Source organism: Struthio camelus, chromosome 9 (assembly GCF_040807025.1).
Source record: "Struthio camelus isolate bStrCam1 chromosome 9, bStrCam1.hap1, whole genome shotgun sequence".
Lineage (NCBI taxonomy): Eukaryota > Metazoa > Chordata > Aves > Struthioniformes > Struthionidae > Struthio > Struthio camelus.
The window spans coordinates 3,571,814-3,596,263 of NC_090950.1; the positions used below are offsets into that span (position 1 = coordinate 3,571,814).

General features: G+C 47.0%; 1 protein-coding gene across 2 annotated transcripts; it reads right to left on the bottom strand.

Annotated features, from left to right (window-relative positions):
• Window positions 1-491: 491 nt before the first annotated feature.
• On the bottom strand, window positions 492-23,505 carry BOK (BCL2 family apoptosis regulator BOK). 2 transcript variants are annotated; one of them, XM_068954349.1, is made up of 5 exons: window positions 23,203-23,505; window positions 21,934-22,308; window positions 17,255-17,383; window positions 9,165-9,328; window positions 492-4,023 (listed from the first exon to the last, which is right to left on the bottom strand). In XM_068954349.1, the coding sequence occupies exons 2-5, from the start codon at window positions 22,154-22,156 to the stop codon at window positions 4,003-4,005; spliced, it is 537 nt and encodes a 178-aa protein (XP_068810450.1). In that variant the 5' UTR covers window positions 22,157-22,308; window positions 23,203-23,505; the 3' UTR covers window positions 492-4,002. The 2 variants fall into 2 exon arrangements, with proteins under 2 accessions (XP_068810450.1, XP_009688829.1); XM_009690534.2 differs by having other exon boundaries at window positions 492-4,027; window positions 23,203-23,503.
• Between the last annotated feature and the right edge of the window lie 945 nt (window positions 23,506-24,450).

Below are 24,450 nucleotides of genomic sequence, written 5' to 3' on the forward strand. Positions count from 1 at the left end.
GTGACAGCAAAGCAAGAGGCACCAAAAGCTTGGTTGGATCTTAGCCCCATGTGTGCCGAGGGATGGCTGCCTAACGGGGCAAATAGCAGCCAAGCTCCCCTGTGCTACCAGAGGGTGCCTCCTCTGCCGGGCTGAGCCGGGGAGAGCACGGGGCCAAAACTGGCCAGCGGACTTGAAGGTTAGTGGGGAGAGGGGATGACCCCACCAAGACAGCTGGTGCTTAGGTAAGTCTCACTTAAAGCGTTAAATGGGAGCAAAAAAAAACGAAGGCAGCATTCACTTTGATCAGTGTTCTCAAGCAGATGACTGGAAACGCTGGTAAGAAACGTGAGATGGCTTGTTTGGGGGGATTTCATTTTTTGAAGCTGGAAGATGAACAACAATTAGGCTTTCAATAGGAAAAAAGCACAATGGTAATAATCTTGGTACTTACACCCTCGGTTTTCTTTAGCAGCTACATAAATTAGACACACTCCTAGGACCTTTACCAGTCATATGAAAGAAAAACGTTTATTAGGGCGACACATAGCCAACCCTGCGTTCCCCTCTCAGGTAGGATTGGCCAGAACGCAGGAAGGAAAAGAAAAATCACAGAACCATAGAAAATCTGAGGTTGCAAAGGACCTCTGGAAGTACTCTGAGATGCTTAAATATTACAGCTAAAACTGAACGCAACATAAATACTTGGCTGAACCAGGCTCGAGACTGTTGCTTCCCAAACGCACAACACTCTGGGTGTAATTCTGTTTGCTGTTTATTTTGGTAGCAAGACAAGCACTGGTGCCGCTATTGCACAAGGAGCGAGAAGTCATATGGGAGCAGATGCCGGCACGCTCTTGCGGCTCCCAAAGCTCCAGGCCAAAATAAGAAAGAGAGCCGGCGGTGGTTGCAGAGTTGCCACTTCGTGGGAGCCGCACCTTAAGGCTCAACCTATAGCAGCCCACTGCAGTTCTTCCACACGAGAAACACCCACTCGGCAAGCAGGATAAAAGTAGCATCACGCTGGTTTTAAAGCGTAAGGGAAAGATGAGCAGCTCACCTTTCAAGGAGCTCCATTATGTACACTGCAGGGCCTAGCGGAAGCAAGAAGGAAGCAGAAAGCCAGAGAAGTCTGGCTTGAAGAACTCAAGCTCGTGGAAACTGCTGGTCCAAGTTCTCCCTAAATCACTTTCCCAGCTGGCTCTCTTGCATTTGACTCTGAAAAAGGACACAAGAGAAACCCCTGGGAATCCCAAACTCTCCACAGAATCCAGGCTATACGAATGCCACCAGATTTTGGGACTGAAACCCGTTCACGGGCATCTTCACCAGCTCTTCACTCTCAGCAGTTTCCTGTTAGAAACTGTGGCTGCCTGTGCATGTCACCCCCTTCCCACCCACACACATTCCTTCCAAGCAGTGTTGCTTTATTTGGCTTATTGGCCTTATCTTTTTGTTAAACTGACTTAATTGGTGTATTTAACTCTTTATGTTCCTTAACAGTCCATTTGGTTTCACTTGCTTACTCCAAAAGCAGTCACAGCCTGAAGTATTACATTCCAAAACAGCATCTAAGTTGAGAAAGGTCTTGGCAGTTGCAGGGTTGGACTGTGTTAGGTTCATTAACTCATATACACTTCATAAAACACGAGTCATGACAAGGCAAGCTGGATTTTACCAGCTGCTAAATTGTCAAAGTCAGCACACAACGTGGGTATTTCCAGCAATCAGGGACGCCTCTCTCCAGATTTGCCAACGCTCTAGGGGACCGATCGAGAAATCGTAACTAACTCCAGTCTTTGATAAGGCCCTTAAAAAAAAAAAAAAAAAAACTAAACTAAACAAAGCTGCATTGCCCTACAATGAACCGTACTGCTTTACTGCATCTACTCCAGATCAGAAGAGACCCTCTTCCCGCTGCTTAAACCGCAATTAGTCCACCAAGTAAACTATACACAAACTGAGTCTGCACACCGAGAGCTATCAGGAAGCTAAGGGAAAAAAAACCCAAACAGGAGAGATGCCAGCAAAAGCCCTAATGCTGATGCAGCTATGTTGGGGCAGGGGAAGGGGAAAAAGAAAATAGAAAAAAAAAAAAAAAAAGTCCTTTGGCAGCTTGGTTTTGTTTGGGGAACTTTCGCAAGCTCTAAACAAACAAACAAAAAGGCACAACCCGCAGGGCAACGTAAGCTGCATCCAACACTAGGAACTTTGCCAGTATAAATCCCCCCACAAACTTGTTGCTGTGTAGCCAAAGTCTGTCTAGACAAAGTCGAAAGCAGCACACAGCTTCAATACATAAATTTTTAAAAAGTGGGGTTTTCTTGTTTTGGGTGAGTTTTCGTTAGGGTTCTTTGCGGAGGGTTGTTTCGTTTTCCACGAGTTTCTCTCCAAAGATATTAAAAGAGCTTCCGTAAACTGAGCTGGTAAAAACAGCGGGTTCACCGCGGGTGCAGTACTGCTGGCAAAGCTGAGCCCTGTACTTATGCTCAGTAGAGCAGTATAAAGCCAAAAAATCCCTATAATGCCGTATGTAACCTAACACAAAATAGTGTTTTTCTGCAACACCGTGCTCTTGGGAGCAAAGCAGCTAGCAGCGGGGCTGCAGGGAGGCTCTTGCTGAGAAGCGACTCCACGGCGTTCCCCTTCGGATGACAGCAAGGCCTGGCTTCTATCAGAGAAAACAGCGTGTTTCTGACATGTGCTACCAACACGGGTTAAAATCCTAGCATGAACCAGGCAAATTGCAGTTTTAACATGTTAACACGTTCTACCAGGGGAAAAGCCAGAGTATTTTTAGCATGGACTGAGTGTTTGTCTCTCTGCACTGGTCTGGCCTTTTTTGGAATTTTTAACTGTGGAAGCAAATACAATACCCTCTGCGATAGTGAAACACCACCTATTTTCTTTTATTGTTTGCCACAACGGAAGACGGCAAGTCGTACTTCTGAAGACGTTAAAGGAGAAACATAGATCAGGCGCTTTTGACGCAGCTTTCCCCCTTCAAAGCATCAGACAGCTTGCTCATGGTTGCCCTAAATCCTGCACGTCCCCCCTCCACCCCACCAGCCAGTTCTACTTGCAGGTTTAGCTCTGCTGGCATCTCAGTGGAGAAAAACTCTCTCTTCTTTGTAACGTTCAACCCCTGAGCTGTTGTCTGAAGGCATTGCCCTCGCTCTGCTGTTTGGAAGGGCGTGTGTCAGCACAGAGCGGGCATGAAGCATGCTTACTGACCACCTCAAATGCAACTGCCCTTTAGTCCTACCCCTTACGCAGCCACTCAGTGGTTTCCAAGATACTTCAGCGAGGGAAGCTTCTGACCACGGTGCGTTCTTCATCATGTTGAAAAGCCACAACTGCTTTGTTCCCTCAACCACTCAGTGCTGTGGAGAGAGCCCAACAAGTCACAGTTAGGTATAAAGGAGGAGACAGAGCTTAAGCACAAATATAACAAGAAGAACGGACCAAAGGCGAGTCACAGGGCTGGAAGGGAAATTCCACTGAGCAAAGGAGGGACCCTCCCCCTCTGCACTTGCTATTCCAACAGCATCCCCCTTCCTCCTCCCCTCTGCCTGGCATTAGCGCAAGGTGTGCAACACGATCCTAACGAATGGAGGTCCGGCAGCCCACGTTGCACACAGCTGCAATCAGTCTGCCCAGGCACTGGCATCGTCCAAGCTGCACGCAAGTCACCCAGGAAAACAAGACTCTTGAAGGGATAATGGTGAGCAGAAGAGAAGGCTCCTGGGGCTGCAAAAAGGAGACCGTGGTTGATCGGGCGCTCACAGCTGAAGGGAGAGGAGAACAAGCCTTTTGTTTGTCCCAGCTTTTTCTTCTCTTCCTCCTCTTCAGAGTTTGCTGTCACCACCGCTTCTGGAATGGGGGAGGAGACGGGTACGGGGCTGCAGTTAGAAGCTCGGATTCATCTCTCAGGCAGCAGGACGAAGAAGATGGCCTTGAGGAAGTGCCCAAAGCTGCAAATGGCAGCCACAAGCCAGTGAGAGCGAAGGCTGGGGTCGGTATTCACCACACATTTTGTGATGTCTGCCTAAAGGGAAGCAAACGGAGATCATCAATGACGGATGCCCAGAACGACGCTCACAGAACCCCATCAGCACCGCTGCAGACCCCCGGGCACCCCACCACTTCTGCGGCACCATCCCGCAACCAGCTCCAAACACTTGCTCTGGCCTTGCCATGCACTGCAAGTTATTAAATCAGGCTCAAGAGCTCTGCAAAAGGCACTTTCTTCATCCTGCACCAACAAGAAGTATCCCCTTTGCAGCCACACAGAGGAAAAGAAATGCTACAGAAAGACTGCAAGCATTCAGCATTTTGAACAGCAAAATCAAAGAAACTCCTTTTCTTCTCTTTTCAAAAGAGCAAAGAAGCCTTGGCAATATCAGCACTCTCATCCTTTTCCGTATGGACAAGATGCTTCCCAGAGGTTGTCCTGTTTAATATCAGCTCAAGCTGCTTGCACTTTTTTCCTCTTGCCTTAATGTTTTATTTGGAACTCATTCAGGCAAGCCAACCCCAATTTAATTCCTAAGTAATGCAGGCTTTGTTTGTGGAAATGTGTATGCTGGCAGAGATGCCTCCCAGACGCGTGGGTCAGATTTAAAGATCGCTTGGGCAGCTGGTTCCAAGTATTAACAGGAATGGAAGCTGGCCCGCAATGAATAGAAGTATAACAACAGTCCAGCAAATTCATGAAGACAGGATCTCGACTGGCAATATGAGGAGAAGGTGGAAAACATCCAGAGGGCTAAAGTGAACAGGACACAGATGACAGAAAACTGCATCTTTTGGTGGGAGAAACAAACGAAGGTTGTATGAGAAAAATAACCAAGTTTGTGGTTAAACTTCAGCCTAAGACAAGGAGATATGGACTGCAGTTCTGTAATGGAGGGCATGCCAGTAGCAAGTCAACTTGAGAGGGTTTTCAGAAATATCACTGGGAGGCATATGTGAAGGAGAATTTGGTTTCATGTCACAAGCAGGGCAAATATTCATCAGCCCTGAAAGTCTTTTCTCTACAAGCTTAGCTCAGCAGGGCTCCAAGTTTGGTTTCCGACATGAGTCTTTTTATTGACTAAACAGAATAAAGTCATAACCCCAGATCTGAGAGTAAAATGTAACATAAAAACGGCCAAATATTCCTATAATCCTTTCCAGTGTTTCTGTATATGTTCAGGACATCAGTGAGCTGAACCTAACTTACTTGCCTTGGTAATAACTACAAGAAAACAAAAAGGAGGATGGAAGGGACGAATGCAATCCCTGGTGTCTGGTTAGTAAATACAGCAACATTAACCGATTTCTCTGTCATCTACAGGTCAAAGGTTGGCCAACAGCAGCCTCAACAACCTTCTAAGCTGTTCCTCCCTCCCAAGGAAGTCTGAAATGCTGGCACCCCCAATCGTTCTGCATCGCTGTTCTCTGAGGAGCCCTAGGAGACCTTGAGCCCATGAATAACTCACAAGTGGAGACTGCAGGAGGAACAAATACAGCCGCACAAGGAAGTGGGGAAACAGGATGACAAGAGGAAGCTGAAGCAGCACACGGGGTGCTCCCACGGTATGGAAATGTTGCTGCCTATAGCTACAAAAGCACACACAAAGCTAGCAAACAGCTAGGTTAGACCATAGTAGAAGTTGCTACGAAGTAGTACCAGTGGTTATAAGTATATCGTCTCCACTTTTAAGTAAAACAGGTCTATCGGAATGCTTTCAGTGATGGCTTAGCAAATCCACCTTACTTTGCATTGGAAAAAGCCTGAACTGATTCAGCCTGCCCAATTTTAGGTTCCAGCAAGGGTGTCAAGCTGCGTCTTTAGTCAAGAGAGGTTACGATGGACTGGCATCCGTACAGAGATATTCCAATGTTAGGGGAGCTGAGCACTAAGAAACCTAAGATGAACTAGCTCCTAGCTTTAGTGCCTCACATGAACAAGTGCCAGGACCAAATATGCACACTGGGTCGATTACAGCTGTAGAGTGGTAACTTCCAGAGGAGAAAGTGTGAAGTCCTTAAAGCCTACCCAAAGGCAACCACCTCACTGTGGCTCATTGAGAGGAGCTGCTGTCAGAAGCACATGCACCACAGCAATCAGTCTGAATAGGTTATCAGTGGCCTGACTGTGCCACCTTCAGTAAGTAGCAGTGCAGGAGTCAGTTCTGCCAAGGCTATCCCTGAACAGAGCCACAAACATGGAGCATATCATTTCCCTGTTCAAACCATTAAATGACCAATTGCAAATTAGGATTTGTAGACAGACTTTTCTGTTCAGTTAGAAAGTCCTGCAAATCCAAATGTTACCAACTGGTATGGCACTTGCTTAAATAAATAAAATTGCTCAGCTATGTAGCAATTGCCTCAACTATTGTTATCCAGATAAAACACACCTGATAAGACACTGGAATTGAATATTTCAAAACTGCTTCATTAAATAAGTCTTTCAGTCCTGTGAGGTAGTGATAAGCTGTTGCGATGGCAGTTTGATCCTTGCCTGTTAATTATTCATCAAACAAGTTCAAGCTTTGCACTCTTCTTTGTAGCAAATGTATGGCACAGCTGCTAAAATCCTTTCCATTCTACTGCAAAGCCACTACTGAGGCTGCAAACTCTTCCCAGGGGCAGATGATACCTCAAAGGGTTAAATATTTCTTGTTTCCCCTAAGAGGCTTTGGGTTTTGGGAGGGGGTGGGTCTTCTTGGAGGGGTTGGGTCTTCTTGGAGGGGCTGGGTTTTCTTGGAGGGGCTTTCCCTGCCATATAAAGGAGGATTATGGAAACCTACTGCTGACTGGAGGCTTCCAAAAGCCTTTTTAAGACCTCCACATCGGCCTCCCTGAAAAAAGCTCAGAGCACGGTAGTTCCTCTTGGCAGCCTCAACCTGCGCTGATGCATAAGAGATTGGGACCATGTGCACGGCAGAAACATGGACTCCGTGCCAAGACAAACTAACAAACAGCTAGGTCAGGCAGTAGATGAAAGGGTCTCCCGTACAAAGCTGCTGCGTTCTGGCTCCCTCGTGAACAAGGCTGGGAAATCTCATGCTGCAGTGCCTAGATCGAGGGGAGGAACATTCAGGGAACCATAGGACAAGATGGCAACAGGATTTACAGTCTCCCCACAGACAGAAGGAGTTTCTAGAGGGAAGGTGTCTCTTTTCTGCAGCTCAAGGTTGCTGGTAAGGATACTCGAAACAGGCTGTGACCACCACAGTCCAATGGCTATATGCACCAGCCAGCTAAAGAGGAACGAATGGCACGTGGAACAAGTAGCGGGGCAGCAGTTTTCTCCTCAGCTGCAAAGAACCAGTTCTGGTTAGAAGGTAGCTTTCATTAAAATGTTGGAAATGTGCTACACAACGACCATTCCAAAAAAAACCCATCCATTTGGAAGTATCAAAACACTTCATTTTGAAGTCCAAGAATGTAACACAAAAATCAAAACAAGATGTTAACTTATCAAAGCATGCACATTATCAAAACAAAGAGAAATTCAGTTGGAGAATAGGAGGAGATGCACTCCTATGCAACATTTCAATTTTAATGAAACTGGTTTTTTCCAAAGGAAAAACTGTTCCAGGGAAAACATTTCAACCAGCTCTACAGTTACCTACTTCAAAGTCAGCCTCACAGCGATACTAAGGCAGGGATTTCATAGCCAGGAGCCGGGCCACTTAATCAGCCTCTTTCACAGGATATCCTCTTCTCTATCTTGGCACAACTGTTTGTGCAGCCACAAAACGAATCAGATCAGGGTATTCAAATCAAAGGCTACTTTTCAGCCCGACTAAACAGTTCCCTGACCCAGTTTGCCTCAAGGTCACACAAAGTTTTAGAGAGGGCATGGAGTACTTAAGGCAGCAATGACAGGTAGTAAACACACGGGATCCACAATCAGAACGTCACTACTTTCCCAGCTGCCCTCTCTCAGATAGAGGATGGAGAACTCAGGTCACTAAAACTGCTACAGGCACACCTGGAAAGGCTCAGCACGGAGGTCCAAGACTCAGTTTGGAAACAACCACCCTCCGGGTCTGAAAGAGGAGGGGTGCCTTCCCATTTTCTTACAGCTCAGGAATAAATACCACTTCTTGGGAGGGAGGAACTTTGCTGCTGTGGCTCAGTTTGGAAAGGGAACAAGATGTCCCAAGAGCTCTGGGGTGTCACATAGGAATATTTAACTCCAGGCAGCATCTGCCAGGCAGTATTTCTTCCAAAGTGCTTCAGGCTATGCGTCTCCAACAAGTGTCTCTATTCCTGCCAGATAGGCCCAGAGACCAAGAGACGTACAAATATCACCCAGCTTCTGACATCTAAAACAGCTAACCAGCCATCTCAGGCTTCTGGGGAGGTCACTAGAAAGGTGCTACGGAACAGCCAGACACCTAAATAAAGCTCTTACTCTGACCTGTCCTCTGCAGGACCATGGCATTTCCCATAGGCTGCAGAGATAACCTAAAAAGTCCGAGGCTTAAAGCCAGCTAGTGTTTATACCGCACACCAATCTGCAGCAGCACGGTGCCTTACACGCAATTTCAGCATAGACCAGTGAAAGACTCAAGAGCCCTTCCACTGCCAGGCCCCATTGATTGGTGCTATTAGTGCTCTTCAAAAGGCAAGCATGCCATGACTTGAGCTACACTTGAGCTACACCAGAAGTTACTCACAGAGCATTGCCAGGGCCAGGTCAGGAATGGCACGAACTACCAGGTTTTAATAACCCTGTAACATTCTCTCGAGTGGAAGTTACATTAATATACTAACCCTTGACTTGGGCAGCTGTGGGGCAGTTGAAAGGTGAAATTAGTTGGCAAGCTTCATTTATCCACTTTCAAGAAAGCAGCCGCCCAAGCAGTCTCCTGCTATGCCTGGCTGGCAGCTCCAGAGAAGTTAAGGACAGGAATAGAAGAGACATCAGCAGGTCAGGATTGAATTAGTCTGGCACAGTTATGCAGGAAGCTGAGGACTGTAATAGCTGGTGAAGCATGAAGCAGTAACACGGAGGCTAACAGAAGTAGGAGGGTGGTGGCCACAGGACGAATGAGAAGCTCACTCAGGGTCCTTCTGCATAAAGCCCAAGCTGCAGTGTAGACACTCACTTTCACTAACCCGGATATTTTCTGATGTCCATGTGTGGATAGAAGTAAGCATGATCAGATAGTATCTCTTACCCAGCCTCCTCTCCTTTTCAGCCACGTCACCAAGGTCTTGCGGACAAACTCTCCCAGGCAGTCCACAATGGTGTGAACCATAGCTGGCTGCGCATGTCGCACGCAGTCCACAGCCAGTCCAGCTGCCACAGCATAGAGGGACACCACCTTGCCCCACGTTATGCCTATGAGAAGAATAGAGGACATTCAGATTCAAACATGCGTGCACGGCTCAGCCTCGGGCAGTCAAAGAGCACAGTACCAAACAGCTCTCCCTCATTAAACGCGCTTGCTCTGAGTGCCTACTGCTCCGAGTTGGGATGCAGCCACAGTCCTGCATGCTTTCCCATGGAAGACCAGAAACCTGGGGAGCTGGATTAGGGAAAACTCTCTACCTGGAGAAGGAGAAAGAAGTAATCTGATCTGGAAACGCTTAGATCCCCCCTCAGCCCTGGTTGCACAGCTTCGCAGAAAGCGGTCCAAAGGCGTCACCAAAGTAGGGAAGATGTGCACCACCATTGTTTATATTACTGTCAACTCTCAGCCACGGACATGCTGCCTGGGAGGAGACAGGATTCAAAGGGTTGAAGCAACCTGTAGTTTTTGCCATCAGCCCTTTATACCTTGAAGACAAAGCTTTACCATTTTTTCTTTTGATCAAAGGAGACTGTTCCAAAGCAACACACAAAGCACGTGAGAGATGAGCATCTTCACAGTCAGTTCTACCATGACATGAGAACAAAAGAGGGAGACCAAGAGGGTTGGGGGCCTCCTTGACTTAAGAAGTATGCCTCAGTCTCCTGCTGAAAGGCAGGCACCTTCAAGAGTTTGGTGACACTGTCTGTAATATTTAACATGACACAGCCCACTGAGGGCAGTGCAGGGAAGGGAATGTCAGTCAGTTATCTAATCTCCAGTAAAGCAGAACTTCCTGCAAGGTGGACTTGCCAGAAGTGAATGCTCCATGGAAGTTGTCCCAGAAGCAGTCATCTTCCTGTTCGCACTAGTGATAAGTGCCCCACAGCCATGAGCTCAGCTCTGGGTACCAGCCAACCTCCCTGGGTCTCCCCCGCACTTTGCCAGTGCCACTGGGCATAAATCTTCCATGCTGAAACACTGCAGCCAGCAGTCCCTCATCAGGCTTTTTATCAGGACCAGTGACGTGGAAACGCAACCCTTCTGCTCCCATGCAGGAGCACCACTGCAGCACAATAGCACACGGATTTCCTTTGATTCTGCTAGGAGGTTTAATTGCCCCCTTACTTTACTATCTGGAATAGCAGTATTTGACAAGCATGCTGTGAAGTATTTTACAGTGTCAAATTCCTGTGGAGTCTGTCCAAGGTCTGTCCCAGACTTAGGCAGAAGTCAGGTGAAGTTTCAGAAGTTTAAAAGTACCCAAAACTGCTCTCACTGGGTTGCGACCAGAAAGAAAACAGGTGCGAGGAAGGAAGGATTTCAGTCAGTATATCTAAGGAGTAGAAGGGGTTAAAAACATGATCAAGAAACTGGATATGCTCAGCAATCTATCAGCTAGGAAAGCAAATCCTTAAATACAAGCTGAATGAATCAAAGTCGCTGCCTCTTTCCTTCATATCATTCCCAAATCCCTAAGCACCCAGAACCTCTCTCTACAGGGTGGGGCTTAAAAGTCACACTGCAGCAGCTCCCCGTGTCCCTTTACAATACATACAAGTGTCAACAGAATGATCCTTCCACTTAACGCCTCCAAAGTGAGGCTCACGCTAACACTTCTAGTTTTAAGTGCAAAACTTTAAAAAACCTATTTAAATGCCAACCACAGGAATGAGATTTGTTAGACTGAAGAAAATCCATTCACTGTTCCAAGCAAAGCCATTTGTCCACTGATGACTGATACGAGATCCAAATCTACAGAAGATACTCTTGCGAAGCCTGTAACAACAATAACTCTGCAGCGGTTCAGAGTCCCCTGTGATCCTCTGTCCTTTGCCAACTCGCTATCTCCAAGACCAGAAGGAAATTATTAATATAGCTAAGTTGGTTGGGTTTTTTTATTCTGGTTTTATTTTCCTGAGTAGGCCTTGTGGCCCATAGCTGTCACTCAGGAAGTTCACTGCCTATGTGGTATTCACACTATTTATCTATCTTTCTCACATTGTGTGTCACCATGACAGCCAGCAAAGCGAACCAAGAAGAGGCTACAAAACTCACACGAGAAAACCTTAGACAGAGGGCTTCTCCTGGTAAATTATACTAGCAGAAAGAGGCTATTCTGTCTCAGGTCAATACCTCTCCAGCTAATGAGAGAGGCTTGGAAAGGTAATCTCTCGTTGGTCACATTCTTCTGGACCACAGCCTCAACTGGCTGATGCCCAGCCTTAGTGCAAATCGATTATACCCATCCTCCTTCCTTGCAGAAATTTGTCTCCTTGCATTTTGTTTCTTTTGAGTTGCATGCATGGACCAAAGTCACCCAAAATTTCAGGAAAGAATTCATCATCCTATTCTTAAGCTTTTACTAACACTGCTCTTACTTACATATCTGAAGCAAGTCCACCAGCTTTGAGATATTTATATGGCAGTGGCTAAGATGAGAGCTGAGGCCACCCTGGCAGAGAAAGATGACTGCCATCTTGATTAACTTTGTTTTAAACCCAAGTTTCTTTTTCCAAGGGAAGAAAAGTCTATTTACAACCTATGAAAGGTAAAGGCTCAAGAGAACCATGATTTCCTGCTTGAGCAGAACGGTTAGACTAAATGATCTCCAGAGATCCCTTCCAACCTCAACCATTCTGCGGTTCTGTGATTTCCCTAACACAGAACAAAGTGGTCCGCTCTACAAACCTGTCAGTCTAAAGACTGCCTCCCTCGGGGAATGCAGAGAAAGCTCCTTGTGTTCTTGGCTTCTCTGCCAAAGTCACTACTTGCTGGTGCTTGCTGCAGGGCCTGCACAAGGTGAACACTTCCCCAGCACACACAGCCTGTCTCCATTTCCTGCAGACCGTAGAGAGAGCCCAGGTTGTTGGCTAGTGCTTTTCTTGGTGATGGATGCGAAGGTCTCGGCAGTCACTTCCCATTTCCTCCTCATTGTAGAGCATGCTTATGCAGGTCAAACCAATCTTTATGTCTGCTTTTGCTATTATTGGAAAAGCCGAGCCACTAGGGTGGGAGGGAAGGAAAACCTCCCCCTCCTATGATTTCTTTACATGGAACCTCCTATTGCCACTGCTAGAGACAGAAGATAGAGCTAGCTGGCTTGAACCACTGGGCTCCTGATCTGACCCAGCAGGACATATCTTACGTTCCTGTTCAGTCAAGATGTTGTAGGAAAACCTTCAAGCAAGGGAAAAACAGATATCTACAACAGCTGCTCTAGACCAAGCACTGGGCCATGCCTGTGGCCTGTCTGTCTGTCCCAGGCCGGCTCCAGCAGCCCACTCAGCCTCAAGCAGGTGCAGTGCTGGAGAACAGGGCAGAGCAGCCTCTCATCTATCCTTTTCCAAAGCACATGCTGCATACATTTTTCTCTCTTCATGGGATCCCCTTGGTAGGGGTAGAGGAGCACAATCTACTGTCAAGGCAACATCTGTTTCTGCTCCTCTGTAAAATCTAGGCCAGGGCCAGGGTGACACTATCTTGATGCATCCCTCAGCATGAGCAGGAATTGCTTCTGGCCACTACATACAAGCAAAGAAAACTCCTTGTCTCACTCCAAATTCCTCAAAATGTCTGGCTGCCATCCACACTAGGGGAACAAGGGCACTCATCACTAAGTGCGGTGGAGAGAAACAATCTATCCACAGATTCCCACTGTGCAGACCAGCATGCGTGGGAGCTAAAGATAGGAGGGAACAGAAAACCAGTCCAGAAAGAAGCGATTAAAACAGAGAAAGTCCTGAAAACTTCTCCCCACAGAGATGGAACAAGAGCATCAGCTCAAAAGGACGCAGAAAATGTGAAAAGCCGCTTGGAAGGAGTCTTAGAAAATAAGAAACACAAGTTGCAGACTCAAGGCCAGCCGCGGAGCTTGAGGTATGTAAACACTGGCGAGCCCAGGGGAAAACGAATTAGCAAGAAAGGACTGCTCTTGAAAGTGTTCCCACTGCATATCAGCTTGTGGGCTGCAGCGGAGAAGTCGGGAAGCCATGTGACACGAACGCGCGGAGTCTCCGAACACACACACCCTGCACACGCTCTCCAAGGTTATTCAAATAAACTTCCCTCTGCCCCACTCAGCATCAAAGTATAACTTGCAAATCAGACCAAAGAGAAACATGATCAAGTGCCACATTTCAACGGCTGGGAGAACGCAGCCAGACACAATATACTTCCCCCCGGCGGAGGGAAAGAGGCCAAGAGGGATGCACGCAAGGCCTCCTAAGGCCTAAATGATGGGGCAGCCGTGGGATGCTTTTTCAAACAGCATTTGCTGCTGCAGGGGAAAGCATTTACTCCTGACCACCTGTTAACCATGCATCCCTGTCCCTTGTTCTACAGGGTTCACTGCAGCCCAAGCATTCTTGATTAAAGACCTACTAGCACCTACAACAGTATAAAAAGGATGAAATCCCTTAGCACCTACAACAGTATAAAAAGGATGAAATCCCTTCTGGAGAAAAATGGGTCTGCCTTTTCCTCTTTTGTTCTTCCACCAAGTGGCCTCTTCCCTCTGGAGCTTATTGAAACAGCTAAGGCAAATGCCAGCTCAGCCAGGCTCTAAATCCAAAGTCTGTTAAAGTCAGTGGAAAGTCTTCTGCCAGCTCCAGAACAGTTTTGGATCACATGTCAAGGCACAGAATCGACGGTGATATTGTCACAGAGCAGGAGCGAGGCACCGAGCGCCTGCTCAGAGAGAGGAGGGGTAACCCCCAAGTGGATGGTGCTGCAATCCTCAAACGCCCAGCCCAGGACAGGGCCCTGTGGTGCCAGGCTCCGCACAGACACGGACCGTCCTCGCCCTGTGCACCTAACAGGTTGTTCGGAGACAAGGGCATGAAATACAGCTTTAGCCCTACCATGTCCTGTGATCTGCTCACTTTCTGCCTGTGTTCTCAGCTGTTAATTGCTGTAATCTGGATTCCAGCTGCCCGTGCTATGCCAGAGAAAAGCCAAGCTTGAGATAACTAGGCATTGACAGCTCTGTAAACTCAGCTACGGTCCCATTCATCCATGCAGCGGGCCCTGATGGAAGTGTCAAACATCCTCAGACTTGCCCTCTTGAGAAGTCCACCCAGAACTTGTGCTTAGTCCAGACTTATGGACAACGTGGACAGCAAGTGAGCTCAGCCAGAGCTACAGTATGATGATTCAAAACCAGACCAGAGCATGGAGGGAGGCCATGTACAGTGTGAGTGCAAGCTCCCAGCTAGCTAGTGCCACAGTACTTCCTGACCTGCGCTGGCTACAACGCAACCTTTTTTCCTTGCGGCAAACTGGGGAACAAGAAGAGGACTGTTAGAAGAAGCGAAGAAAAAAAGGTTCAAGAAAAAAATTCTCCAGCAAGATAAGTTCAAAGCATCCCACCTTGTTGGACCGGCCTTGTGAGTGACTAAAGGGGGCTCCCCAGACTGTCTGGACACTGGAATGTCAAACTGCAGTTGTTTTCTTAATAAACTGGACTGTTAAAAACAGGCTCAAATGCTTGAGCTGTCAGTAATTGGCTTGAAAACTCAGACCGCATTTGAGCTCTCTGGTTGCCTCTGCTGAATAAGAGCCTCCTTCCTCTGAATTAGGAAAAAAAATAAGGAATGAATGTCTGGCTGCCACAGCCAGCTCTTGATTTGCTGGATTTAGCATTAAATGCTGAGTCTCAAGACTGCAATTGGGATTCTGGAATGTTAAAATCAGCAAACTTTTCCCCCACTCTGTCGCTCAGCGGTCTTCCAGCAAGAGAAATCAAGGTAATGAACTGATAAAAGTAAGGGATTGAATTCACAACAGGAGCTTCGCGCTCACCGGCTGTCCTGTTAGTTGATCTCAAGGCAGACATGGGAAAGAGAGAAGAAAATGGATCTTACAGCACAGGGAAGGTTTGGAATCCATCCCCTGTGCTGCCAGCCATCTGCCAGCAATTTATGTAGCACAAGTTCACAAAAGAGAGATAGCTCTGGCAACAGAGCCAGAGTCTGGGCCCAGACTTTGACACTGTTCCTAAAGGCTGCAGCATTGCCAGCCTCAAAAGTCTGAGGCTCAGGCTCCTGTTCTTACCAGATCCCCTGCAAACCCTGAGCTTAGAGCCCAGAGTTACAATGTCTAGCTTTACTTCCAATGAAAACATTTTAAACATTAATCTTAACTCGATTAACTGGAAACTTGAAGAATACTAAAAAATGCAACTCTCCCAATGACCCACTCAATACACATTGGATTTACCTGTAGCCATCCTCCTTTCTGGCTTACGTCCCCGTGTTGCTTCGGTACTGCAGATGGGCAAGTTCTGATGTAGTCAGCTATATTCATCTAAGAACACAACCTACTCACTTATACGGCAAATACCTGAGCCTGCAAACTTGAGCCTTGTTTTCTGTAAGCCTTGGAGCAAGCAAAGCTCAGCACTGAAGTGACAAGACAGGACACCTGAACCCTGCCGTGCTCTGACACTCTTCTTGTATTTGTCCAGCTTTTGCCTTCTGAGCCCCTACAGCTTCCCAAGCCAGCCCAGCACACAGGCAATCTCTGCATTCCAGGCATACTTTGAAGGATGCTGAGGGCTGCAGTACTGGCTCTGGAATCCAGCTCCATCCTTTTTTACGACACAGCATTGATTTCCCTGGTCCAGGGAGTAAATCCGCCTTGCTAGACCTTCCTGGGAGCCCTGCTTTATTCTTGATACAACCCCGAGCAGTTCCTCTCGGGCAGATCTCTTTTGTCATCTCTTGCTGTTCTGGAGAGGAACTGTGCTCTGTATCACAACATACTTCCAATCCTAAGGCCAGGATCTCAACATAGGGTTTCCCTAGAGTGTCAGTGCTCCCCACAGAGTTCTTGTCCCTAAGGATGTGTAGCTGAGCGTAAGATGAGGAGTTTTTGAGTGAGGAAGCCTATTCAAAAGTACATTAGAAACATGGATTTCTATCCTGTCCCAACTACCTCCAGAGTAACAAAGATCACTGCCTCCTCTGACACTTCCCATGTCAGTGCCACTGGTTCCAGTGTTTTCGCACTACTCTGCTGCTAGTAAGCAGGTGTCAGTCTCGCTTTGCTTCAGGTCCTCTCCTTTCAAACCACACCGACGTTTCCAGTCCCTAACATCCATTGTCCTTTCCACAGACAACACAACAAGGCATAGTAGAAAACCCAGTTACATCAGGGCTTGCCTTACTCAAATCCATGAGTGACCTCAAAATGAAATCTCCTTTCTCCTCCCTCGATTTCCCCACATTGCACTCCCAATCACAGGCAGAGAGGCTGAAGCACCGGCAGAGACTGTTTTCAAGGGAGGCCAAGGCTCCCTTGCAGGAACACAGCACAGGGATATCTTCGCTTTTGTTAACAAACGCTGCGATCAGCCAAACAGCAGCAGCAGAACAGTCATGTCTAAGCAGCAAGAAAGCTCAAAGCACCTGCTTGTTTGGGAACAACTAGCCTGGAAGGCCAAGGCTCCTGCCTTCCTGCCTACGAGAAAGGAAGAGAACAGCTGCAAGGAGCAGGCTCCATTGCAGTTCTGGCTGTTGCTGGGGGAAAGGAAGCCAGAAAGAGGGGAACTCCCTTGTGAAGAGTTAGTTCTGGCTCCTAGCATTAGCAACGTGAGCTGGAATTAGGGAGACTCCCATGTAATGAATCTTCTCCGGCTGCCAACGGTGAGCAAAGGAGCTTGGAATGAGTGACCTCCCTGTGCAATGAGGTAACACCACCTCCTAACGAGGAAGGGCGGGAGATGCCTTCTAGAAGGAGTGAGAACCTGCCAGGAGGATATATAAAATAGGGCATTTCCCTGCCAGAACAACAGAGCATACAGGAGCTCTCATTAAATCATTAAAGCAGGGCATGCTGCCAAACTGCCCATAGCTCTTTCAGAAATCAGGCCCCACCTTGCAGGCGATTCCAGAAACATGCCGTCTCTGACGGAGTCAGCCCCATCTTGTTCTTTTCCTCCCAGCCCTGTCTGTGTATCTGTCAGGGCACAGTACCTGCGGTGAAAATCTGTGCAGCTACTGCCAGAAAGGCGTCCGTGACCACCGTTTCCGAGTGCAGTGAGATGTTCAGTTGGCGGGCGATATTCCGGTAGACGTTGGGGCGGATGTACTCCAGCTCATCCCCTGGAAACCAACAGTTGGGAGTCAACACGCAGAACATCATGCGCTGCTCTAACCATGCAGGAATGGCAGCTGGGGCCACCCCATGTGCCCTTCCAGCCACAGAGACTTATCCCCACCTCCGCTTTATTTTTAAAAGGCAACAAGAGCGCATACGGTAATTTAGATGTAACTCCCCTGGCACCTGCTCTCTTGTTTCCTAATAGCCCTTGTGCCCAGGACTTCTGAAGGGAAAGGGGACAGGCAGGGGACCTGGACTGTTGGTCTGGCTGCAGTAATCTCTGATACAGATTACGTTCCCAGGCCAGTTGCAGAAGTCAGAGTCTAGCCAGTGCCTGCCTTTAGTCCACAAGAGACTGGCCTGAGATAAATAAAGTCACCTCAGTCTTTATCATAAGTGAAAAGCGGGCATGTGCATCTATGCATGCTTTAGTGAGATTCAACTGCTTTCAACACCAAGATTTCTACAAAAAAAACCTTAAGATGTGAGACTCAAGCATCCTGCAGCCTGATGAAAGCCAAGAACCCACCCAGAGCTGCACAATATTGATGGAACAAAGACTATCGGTTCAGCTACTTCACACTAAAACAGGCTCAGAGCGAAGACCTGGAGTTCCTTCTCTCCTCCAAATGGTTAAATGCATGTTCATTTGCCTGGATGACTCCTCAGCAACAAGGTTCCTGACACACACCAACATGTGCTTTCACCTCCAGGTGGTTTTCTCCCCAGCTGGGAAACGGTTGGAGGTGTTAGGTTAGCTTGAAGACCAAGATGGAAATACCAAGGACAAGCAGAGAATCCCCTCCCCCTCTAGGTTTGTGCTCTGGAGCTTGGGCATCAGCAGGAAAGCTTTCCTCTTATAGCAAAACCAATAATTTTTGAGCAGTAACATTATTAAAGCCTGTTTTTCAGTGAATTTGTTTCTCTAGTGAGACTCCTTACAGGGCTTCACAGATATTTATTGAGGGCTGCGCACAGGCAAGAGATTTTCCTCTGTTGGGAACATAAATTAGGTCTTTTTCCTTTATTAAGTACTCGTTTTCGGAGGAGGATCTTCACTTCTGTCAGTTTGGCTAAAATAGATTCAAAGTTATCATGCAGATACATCCTCTGCACATACATCCTCTGAAACGTAGGGCTAAAATATCAGTGAGCAGTGCTGTAGGAGCACTGCAGAATTCCCACTGCATTGGATCAAGGCTCTTTGTACACGGAGGTCCCCACTTGCTCATTTAGATGGAAACTTCTCGTCCTTCTACTGCACGCGAGTGCTCTGGGACAGCCAGGGGAAGAGGAGAGCTGTCAAAACATCTTTAGACCCCACTGCAAGACCCTGATGACTTGCCCCAGTCGGAGGGTGCCAGATCCTCCTGAAAATGTCATGTTATCATTTACATAGGAACCAAAAGGGAGGAGGTCATCCAAATCATGAGTTTGTTATAGAGCCGCTAGCTACTGAATCTTAAGCCTTTAAATTGGTCACTGGCACTCAGCGAAAAAAAATGGACAAACCTCAATTTTACAGAATTCCACAAATAAAGCGTTCTGGCCATTTGTACGTGCAGGATTGCACCACACAATCTGACTGCAAGAGGAAACCCTGCAGATGCATGGGCAGCCCTGATAAGAGGGAGCATTACTTACACTCCTCAACAGCTCTTCTCGCCCCACAGGAAACACAGGCTTCCCCACAAAAAAAAAAGGGATAGCCTTGCCCTCGGTTAGCCGAGAAGGATGTATGGGAAGCAGGAGGGTGCTGCGATCAAGAGCTAGTAGCCTGCCACAGGCACAGCTTGTAACAAGCAGCACCTGAAGGCCTCAGATGAGATCAGGGCCCAGTTTTGGTTGGAGGCACACATGCCAGTAAAACAGGCCCTGCCCTGCAGCAATAGACAACGCAGACAAGAACAGAGTGGGAACAAAAAACACAGCAAAGAAGCTCCAGGGTTACTCAGATTCCCTACCACGGAGGCCACAGGACTTTTCCAGCAGCACATGATCCTGGTGGCACCCTTCTGTCTCCGTGTTCAGGTGTCTCATTGCACACTGCAACATTTTGAGCGATTTGCGTGCTTCTCCTCCTTCTTCCACCCATACTCACGGAGGGCAGCAGTGACAGTTTCCATATGCAGGAACTCAGTGCGGAGGTGAAAGAGCACTTGTCCAGGCCTTGGCCATAGGAGAGACAAGTTCAGATAAAATAGACCTATGGCCCATGTGGCAGGTTAGTCTGAGGTGTCTCATTTGGCCACACCATTAGGTTTTACCATCTCTGACTAGCTAATTCCACTAATTAGTGCCGAGCCTCGCTGGGCTGGAGGGCTCTCACTCCCCCAGGCCTCGCAATTGCATTTCCTGAGCCCAGGAACCCTTTAACCCCACCAGCCAGTTCACCACTGCCATGGCATACACAAGAGGACTAGGAAATACCCCCACTTCTCATCTCCCCAGGGTTCTCAGAAGAACCATCACGGGGCAAGAACTGGTTTGGCTTGTTGCACTGCTTTGTAAGACTACAGTTCCTGGCAGGTGACCGGATACCACATTGCCTTGTATTAGTTATGGCAACAACAGGGAAAAGAAAGGAGCAAGCCATGTGGCAGGGGGTGGTTACGAACAAATGGGATGGAAATAACTCTCTGTTCTCATAGGAAGGACTGTTCCCTCTTCTTGTTGCACGGGTACCATGGTTCTCTCCAAACAGATTTGTTCAGAGAAGGAGCCAAGTGACTAGGACTATCAGCCAAATCTTTCCATCTGGACATGAATAAGTAACAGGAAAGTCATCCATAAGAGGCCTTCAGATCCAGGTTGCCACCTGCTTGCCCTTTAACATGCTCCTGGCCACCCGCAGAAGATCTGGTTGAAGGCAATCAAATCTCAGCCGCTAAGTCAGGTAGAGAAAAAATGGAGGGCCAAAGAGACAGTGTGAATGGCGGTGAGATTGAGAGAAGAACAGAAAACAAAGACCAAAAAAGCCATGGGAAACCAAAATAGGAGAGAAAAAAAAAGAAAAAAAAAAAAGGAGTCAGCACAGGGGAGAAAAGGGGAAAAGAATGAGAAGTCAGTCAAAAGAAAAAAAAAGCTATGCCTTAAAAAAAAAAAAAGAAATTTGAAATTTGAGATAACATCAAACAGAAGTAGAAAGAAAGGGGAAAGAGTGGGAAGATCAGCCTGGTCCTGAGCTGGTTAGGCCCAGTTCAGTATTGCCTCTACAGATTTATTTGAACTTTGGTGTAATTAAATTAGATGCAAATATTAATTGTCGTTTCCAAGTCAGACATGAACTAATATTCCAGCCTGCAGGCAAAAAGGGATGTTGGAATCAACCTCCAAGATTGAGGGCACTAGGATCCCAAAAGATAAATGGCTTTACTTGAGTACAGGGGAGGCTAGGACCTAAAAAAAAAAAAAAAGGTAAAAAATTTGAGGCAACTGTCAGCACCTAGAAGGTGCTCAGGGTACAAGCACAATTCCAGGCAATGTCATCACGCACCACTTGGGCCCAGCACACTCTACAGGACTCCTCAAAAACTGCTCTCTCTGCAGCAGCATCTTGGCAATGAGAGTGGCTAGCTAAAGTTTGGGCACTGAATGGCAGCATGGGTCAGCCAATATCAGCCAGCTCCTCCGCACTTCCACATCCAAAGTATGCCCACTGCATAAGCCCCCCAGGTCCTGCCAAGGCAGTCTTCCAGGCATTTGTTAGGTATCATGACTGAACAAGTCACTGCCAGGCCTTTTCCGTTTGTGCCTAGATGGGCATCCTTTTCTTCCTGCACAAAAACACCTAGGTGATGTTAGCTTTATGCAAAGGTCCCTGTACTAAAGATCTGCCACATGTGTACGGCTACCCCAAGCACAGAAGATTTAACAGTTGCCTCAGTGACAAATGGGGCAATGAATGATTCAGGTAGGCAAAGACAGATTAAATACAGTGCACTCACTGAAAAACAGCTTTTACAAAATCTCTGGTACACGTGGTCTAAGCAGCTCCCTCCAAACTAAACATCCTTGCAGTCGGGCAAGCAACTAACTATGTGAGCAGCTGATGAAGCCAGAGTCTAGAGCTAGGAGTACTCTACCAGACACCAAATTGGGCTGTGTCACAGCAGCCAATTGACCTGTGTCTTGGAGAAAACACTGCAAGACCCGTTAAAACGCCAAGCTGAGAAAAACTATTGAATGAACTAAAACTCTTACACAGCTGGAGTCTTATGCAACTCCAAAAAAACCTTAGCTTGTTGTTGGTTTTTTATTGAGCAGTATCATGCCTTTAAGTTGTTGCAAGTCCTTGGAGAAAGAAGCTCTGCAGAATCACTGGGCTGAGCAACGCTCCAAGGGCCTACAAAGACACAGGTAAAGGAGTTGTTCAGGGAAGATCGCCAAGAATAAATTCAAATGCGTACAGCAGAGAACAAAAGTCTTGATCTCATCACAGGAAAAACCTCTTGGCACCTAACATTTGCAGAGATCATGGGGCCCTTCCTAGCCTGGTCTGAACTGCTCCAGATCAGACTCACAGTTCCTGTTCATACCCACAGGGACTTACCTAGTCGCAGCAGTATGGTGGACACCTCAGCCAGCTTACCACCAGGCACTGGTGCGTTGTACTCAGGTTTGCTCCAGCTGACACCTGCTCGAATCAGCCTGGAATTTATGTAGTCCCTGCAGAGAGCCTTGGCCTGGGACACAAGCTCCTTATCAGTGGGAGACCGGTCAAAAACCTCCATCACCTCCGCAGCAAAGACTGAGGAACGGCGTAGCACTTCCATCCTTGGCTGCTGAGCACATCAGCGTGCACTTGCCAGAAGGCTGCCCCAGTGCCTTAGACAAGACTCTGCAGGTGCCGTTTAGTAATCCACTGGTCTCTTGATCTCTCACAGCTTCCAGCAGCTATTCTCAAAAGGCTAGTCTTTCATTTTACCTGGTGAATTACAGCATCTATAAGTCCACTAGGGTTACAAAGACATAACCCAGAAGCCCAGCCATTACACCTTACAGTGACACTGAAGTCAGTAGTATCATATTTACTAAACATCTGTCTCAGTGCATCTTACAGACAAGGGGCCAAACCTTCCTGTCTTTCAGCGCCTCGTATTTTCACTGGCAGCTGGACCCACAGAAGAGCAGCAGTTTTGAACTACCAAGGTGTTTTCTCTATTCTACTTCAGGCAGCAGTGCTGCAATTACACTTCAGAGAGACTAGAGGGTTAGAACGTGGAAACAATCCATAGAATGTGTAGACAACCTCAGCTTGTTTCGATTAAATCTGGAAAAAAACTGAATCCCAAATTCCAGCTACAATAACCTCAACCAGCTGCAGACAGACATTCCAGCTCATGGATCCTTCTGAAGAGACAGCACTGAAGTACTGCAAGAATAGGAATACAGGAGCATTTTAAATGCCTTGCTAGTACTTAGCTTCAAACAGAAAGACTGCTCTTTATTGTACATGTTATTCTCAGTTTAGGTTTTGGTTCTGCAGCTTGTTTTTTTTTTTAAACTTAAAAAAAAAAAAAAAACCAATGTACATACTACTTCTCCACATCTTTTAGCAACAGCAGAGAGAGTAAAACAGAAAAGCAGGTTCTAAGAAAGTTTTCAGGTGTGAATGCCTAAAGTGACAATTCACAGTTCTTCAGTCGCCCAAATAATTGTGCTGATCTGACTTTTTAAGCCAGTGCTGCTTTTGAAGTCAGAGTCAGATGGCAGTAAATTTATTCCTCAGTCCTCAGTTTTAGCCAATCACTTACAATCATCTATCTTAACTACAATACAGCCAGTTATTTATGCTTTTCCCAGTGAAAAATATATTTACCTCTCCTGCTGCACTTTCCCCCCTCTCAGTGATTTCTTTTGGGGGTTGGTTTCATGCGTCTTTGGAAGATCTGCATCAGTGAGCACCTGGTTTAGGATTCAGAGATCCTGTCACACTTCTCCTCTGGAGAGCACCAGCCTTTGCTGCTCCACAGTCCCCGGGGCTCACACCATCTCTACCAGCGTCCGCATCCCGGGTGGCGCTCAACCGGGATCCTGGGGCTTGCTCTGCTGCTTTTAAGGGACCCAGGCAGGCAGAGGACAGCTTCTAGCTTTAGCCTTGTAAGGAAGATGAAATAACTGGGAGGTGGGGTTGCTTCAGCCAGAGAGCAATGCTTTCTCCTCCCCTTTCTTCTCTCTTAAGGAGGCTCTCCGTAGTTGTGTTGGGTCTTTGCAAAGACGTTGTTCAAGGTGCTCCCTTTGGAGTGAGGGTGGGAGCATAACTTCTAGATGAGGTTACTCGATACAAGAGACACTTTTGATTGCACCACTGAGGTAGGAACAGAAGGTGTTAGCTTCTGTTCAAGATGGAGCCTACAAGATGGACTCTTGTAGTGTCGACGTTGGCCAGTCATTTCCACGCAGTAGCCATGTCCTGTAACTGCTGCACTCGAGTGGGTGGCTATCACACTTCGACAGTGGGCCAGTCCTCAAAGTTCAATCCTAAGTGCCGGAGGTGATTAACAAAGAGAGCTACAATGCAGGGCTTAAGCAAGATGCGCTGCTCACGCAGCTCTTAAGATTCCCCAAAACTATGAGTAGTCCGGTTAAAAAAATTGAAACAAGTTTGCTGATAGAAAACAATTTGTCCCAACAAAAGTCTCCTGCAGGAACATACCCATTTCATTTCAATGTGTTAAAGAAAAGAAAAAGATTTTAAATAGTTTAAGTAAAAAAATTCAATTAGTTCCAATGTATTTAGAAATGAATTTCAACATCAGTTTCTTGTTGCAGCATTATCATATCGACACCACAACTCTCAGCTTTGTTTCTGTTTGTACCAATTCAATTCCATAGGTCAAGTAGAAACGTTGGCTTTTTAGGTTCTGATTTGAAACAAAAGAAGTTTTAGAAACAGAAGCGTCCTGCAGAAAAGAAATTCCACCACCGCCAACCATGAGTTGTTCCCAATAAACAACAAGTTGTAGATGACTAACTGGGCGCATGGCTTGTTCAAAATACAGCCTTTCCAAAAGCAGATCAAAAGCAACTGGTAACCATCACCATCTCTTGCCTATTGCCTCTGAGA

Bases quoted from the DNA above. Each gene is read 5' to 3' on its own strand.
- BOK (XM_009690534.2), bottom strand. From the start codon at position 22,156: ATGGAAGTGCTACGCCGTTCCTCAGTCTTTGCTGCGGAGGTGATGGAG. The intron at 17,384-21,933 runs GTAAGTCCCTGT...GTTGGTTTCCAG, and splicing joins CACCATACTGCTGCGACTAG to GGGATGAGCTGGAGTACATC. The intron at 4,028-9,164 runs GTAAGAGATACT...GCTTCCCTTTAG, and splicing joins TGAAAAGGAGAGGAGGCTGG to GCAGACATCACAAAATGTGT.